Source organism: Mus pahari, chromosome 4 (genome assembly GCF_900095145.1).
Source record: "Mus pahari chromosome 4, PAHARI_EIJ_v1.1, whole genome shotgun sequence".
Classification (NCBI taxonomy): domain Eukaryota; kingdom Metazoa; phylum Chordata; class Mammalia; order Rodentia; family Muridae; genus Mus; species Mus pahari.
The window spans coordinates 21,947,521-21,952,135 of NC_034593.1; the positions used below are offsets into that span (position 1 = coordinate 21,947,521).

The 4,615-nt window shown below is 39.3% G+C and overlaps 1 protein-coding gene across 3 annotated transcripts in view; it reads right to left on the reverse strand.

The window, feature by feature from the left end:
* Ect2 (epithelial cell transforming 2) overlaps positions 1–4,615 on the reverse strand; it is a 54,949-nt gene that overhangs the window by 5,275 nt on the left and 45,059 nt on the right. For all 3 annotated transcript variants that reach the window (XM_021196590.2, XM_029537706.1, XM_029537705.1), the window contains one exon: positions 214–321. In XM_021196590.2, coding sequence (XP_021052249.1) covers positions 214–321 — 108 coding nt within the window. The remainder of the gene's footprint in view (positions 1–213; positions 322–4,615) is intronic.

Sequence of the window (4,615 nt, forward strand, 5' to 3'; positions counted from 1 at the left end):
GAAACCCTGTCTCGAAAAACCAAAATAAATAAATAAATAAATAATTATTAAGGTCTTAATTCGCAGCTCCATAGATAGGTTCTAGAGACAGAATTCGCTCAGGTCCTCACAACAGTTCTAGACATTCTATTATTGGTGTTGAAGGCAACATTCTTTTAATTTAAAGTGAAAAGCACATTTTAGCGATATCTCCAGAATTTAACTAGAACTCACCTTTTTTGAAGTCTTTTTTATTGCTCTAGATGCTCGACTCAATGTACTATCCATATCTTTTGTATTTACTTCAAAAGATTCTGGATCAGCCATATACATAAGATTCTCCTGTTGAAAAATAAAGTTCAAAAACCAACTGTTTCTAAAATCAAACTCATGCCCATTCCCACATATTAATATTTATAGATGAAGCTACTTCAGATGTGTGACATGAGCTGGGATGTGGCTCAGTGGTAAAGCATATATGCCCTGGATCTGACCATTGTGCAACCCTACCCCACTGTCGACAACAGTGTAATGTACTTAATTTCTACCCTGCAAAACAGTAACTTGGGGATAATGAAAAATAACTGAGTAAACAAACAGTTTACTATAGACCACATAACTCAAACAGGGAATGCATCCATACAAAATCTTACTACCAACCCTAAAACTGAACATTATTTAAAACAGTGAATGTTCTTTTAAATTTATTCCTCAAAGCCAAAAAAACACACACTTTCCTTAAGAGTCACACACCTGACTTTCTTCCTCAGTTTGTGTCTGGAAGAAATCTAAATTAGAAATTCTGGCCCGACATCCTGAGTCCCTACAGAAACAGCAGCTAGATATCAGACTGTATGTAACACCCTGGAAACTGTGCAAATATTTTGTGTAAATATGAGCGAAGTGCTCTTTCCAAAAAAAGAGGGTCCACAGATTATAGAGTACATTCCCCAAGGAGCAAAAGCCCTCCTAGAGTAAGCAAAGAACCATGCACCAAAATTACCCTCAAAACAAGATAACCTTTGTCAGACACGGCCAAGAATGGAGTCGTGTGAGGGGAATTCTGAGTGCTTGTGAGAAACTCCAAGAAAGCAAGTACAGAGTCTTATGACTTCAGTTTCTTCAAAAACCACGGAATTGTTCTTAGAATGTGTTTCCGCGTCCCTCCAAGGTATATGGATAGGAGTGAGTTTACTTCAGACTTTTCAGTACAACTGGCTATTGTTTTTTTGTCTCTATGAAAAACCATGTTTTTGCCTCCTGGAGCTTATCTGTATGACTGTACAATTTATTCACAGGACCCTTCTTCACCTTCAGAGTTATTCTAAATTGTCTGATGCTTTGAATAAAGCTATTGTGTAAGACTCCTCATTTATTGGCTCCATTTTTCCCAGATCTCACAATATCTAAAGTACCAGACAGTCCTTCTCCAAGTAATTACAAATATTACTTTGGACTTTCAAAGGGAAGTTTACCCATTATTCCTATGAAGCGTTTTCCCTTTAAATCCATAAATCTAGACTGGGAAAGATCAATGACCTCATTCTTCAGGCACCGAGAAGCCACAAGTTAGCACTACCAGTCTGTAGCTGCAGAACTGTGTATACAAGTACAAGGAGAAAGCCTGTTAAAACTCAGGGCTGACTGAAATTCCAAACTACACGCATAAAGTATTAAACAGTATGTCCTACAATCATAATGGCTATTTATTTTAAATGGCTATTTAAAATAAAACAAAAGTTAACTATGTATGCCTATTTTGCTCTCCACCATTAACAGCCAAATAGCTTATTTTGCTAAAGCTTTCTTAGTTTCTTCGTGAAGGTAATCACACTTGGGGCTGGAGATGTCACCCAGGCATTAATTGATACACTGCTGTAGCAGAAGCCAGCGTGCAATCCTCAGCACCCACCGGGAGACTCCCATCTGCCCTAACTCTAGCCCAGAGACTCAGTGCTCCTGTGTTCTCTGCCTCCTCCACACGCACATACTCCCCCCACATGCACATAGCTAGAAGTAAGATGAATCTTTTAAATTAAAAACAAGACAACTAAAGTCATTGTGCCTCCTCAGACCACTTTTTTCGTTTGACACAGCTGTTAAACTACAGACTAATCCAATCTCCAACGGGTAACAGTACTTGTAGATATCTGTACCTTAAAAGAAAGTTAAAGTCAAAAAATAACAAGTGTACCTTATTACTTATTTTTGGACACCTTTTTTGATAAACTCTATAACTTCTTTTCCTTATGTCCCTCCTGTCTTACCAATTACTTACCGCCTAAAAGAGGTAATACATGCCACATATTTGCTTTTGAAAGGGTCTCTCATCTTTTCACACTTATTTATAATATGCGTGGAAATAGGATATACATCTAAGTTCTAAATACTTAACGAATTTTTGTACTGCCATGGGCTATAAACTTTAGCTAAGGTCTACACTAATATGACAGCCTTATTTCAAGACCACCTATCTGGAGCTGAAGAAATGGCCCAGCAGTAGTAAAGAGGACTGCTTTCCAGAGGTCTGATTCCAAACCCCCACCTGTCAGCTCACAGCCACCTGTAACTACAGTGCCTTGGGATCTGATGCTCTCTCTGGCCTCCTTGTGCACTGAATGCCCTGACATCCAAACGGGCAAAACGTCCATCCGTGTACATTAGTTTTTGCAAATGTACTCTTCCTATAGGTTCATATATAAACTGTAAAACAGTGCAATACACCCTGATCACTCTCACCTTTTTAAAGTCCAATTTTAGGGCCAGAAAGGTGAAACCAGTGAGTGTGGTGTCTGTCTGCAAGCCTGACGCCTGTACTCAATCGATCCCAGACCCACTGTGAGGGAAAAGCAGACATACTCCTACGAGCTACCCTCCCGGCTTCCTTCTCCAGTACACAGTGCCATCCACATCCACTCTCCCAAGTAAACAAATGTCCCATTTAAACCTTAAGTGTAAGTTACTATTTCAAATGGTATTAGCACTACTAAAATTTCTAGGTATCATTGTATTTTCTTTAGAAATTATCTTAGGGATTATTCTGTCAAATTTCAAAAGTTTCCCATAGGATTTTAGAGACAAAAGCAATCCATAAACTGAAGTTGAATCAGCACCTGTGTATTAACATCCTCACTCAGGAATTCTTATCAAGGGCTCAATATTGCAGATTTCTGTTTCATTCTTCTTGTGCTGGATTCTGAAAGCAGGTCTTGGAAATAGCTACCACTGAACTATAATCCTAGCCAAATACAAACTTCTTAAAATAGCTTGCATGCTCTTAAAAGATGATTTCTCCGTATTTCCTAACAAATGTTACTCAGATGTCATTAAGGATAACTACTGGCACACATGTGTGCTTTCACTACCAAACAGTTGAAGGTCCTAACAGGTCTGAGGCTCCTCTAATCTCCTCAGCAGTGACTGGCATCCTAAGTGAGTGCCACACACCTCATGCTACAGTTAACAGTGAGGTTCTGCTCCCTGCCCTGCTTTACATACAGCACCACCAATTACATGCGCACTGAAACGTTGCACTGCTTCCCAACAGGAATGTAATTTCATAGCTGTGCAAACAAAACCCACAATGCTACCTTACAGAAGGACCACGATGGCGTGCAGCATACTACTGGCTAAAAAGATGCCAGGGACTGACTCCTGCCATCAACACACACATATTCCTACTCTTCATTGGGAAGTCCAAATATTTAAATATGCTTTCTGTTCATTTGACTTGTTCAACTTGTGGCACTGTTTTAAAACCAGAAAGCTGAAAATTACAATGGAGTACACTGGAAAATTATGTGAACAAGGACTATGTAAAATAGTATGGCTGGGCAAAAAATGTATTAGAGATTCACCTATTTATGGAAAAAAAATTAGGAACAACCTAGGTACCAATGTATGATATTATAGAGAAAATCACTCAGGTGATTCTAATAAACATATATTTTTAAAGAAAGCATACATCTATTGTTTCTGGAAGGACAAAGCATAACAAAAGCACACACTGCTGAACGGAAGGACCGATGCGATAGGGAAAGAGAATACTGTATTACTACAGCATATCGATTTTATTTGATTTGTCTTTACTTTTATGTACAAATATCATTTTTTTGAAAGTCGTAGCATAAATATATAACTAAAATTTATTCCTTGAATTAAAAAAAGTATCAGTTCACATAATGAAGCTAAACTCTACCTATGCTCAATTTCTGTAAACTGCTCTTTACAGTGCAGGAGTTTGGGAACTGTAGACTCTAGGGTCTGGGGGCTGGCTCAGCAGTAAGAGCATCTACTGCTTGTCCTCAGGACCCACTGTTTCCCAGCACCCACATGGGACTTACAACCATCTTTTAACTCCACTTCTGGGGATCAGGTGGCCTCTCCAGGCACTGCATACACATGGTACATGCACATGCATGCAGGCAAAACACTGACACACACATAATAAACTGTAGAAATTGATATAAGAAAAGGGTGGTGTCTCGCCAGGCAGTAATGGCACATACCTTTAATCCCAGCACTTGGGAGGCAGAGGCAGGCGGATTTCTGAGTTCGAGGCCAGCTTGGTCTACAAAGTGAGCTCCAGGACAGCCAGGGCTACATGTCTTATTAACTCTCAAAGCTAAGCACTCAA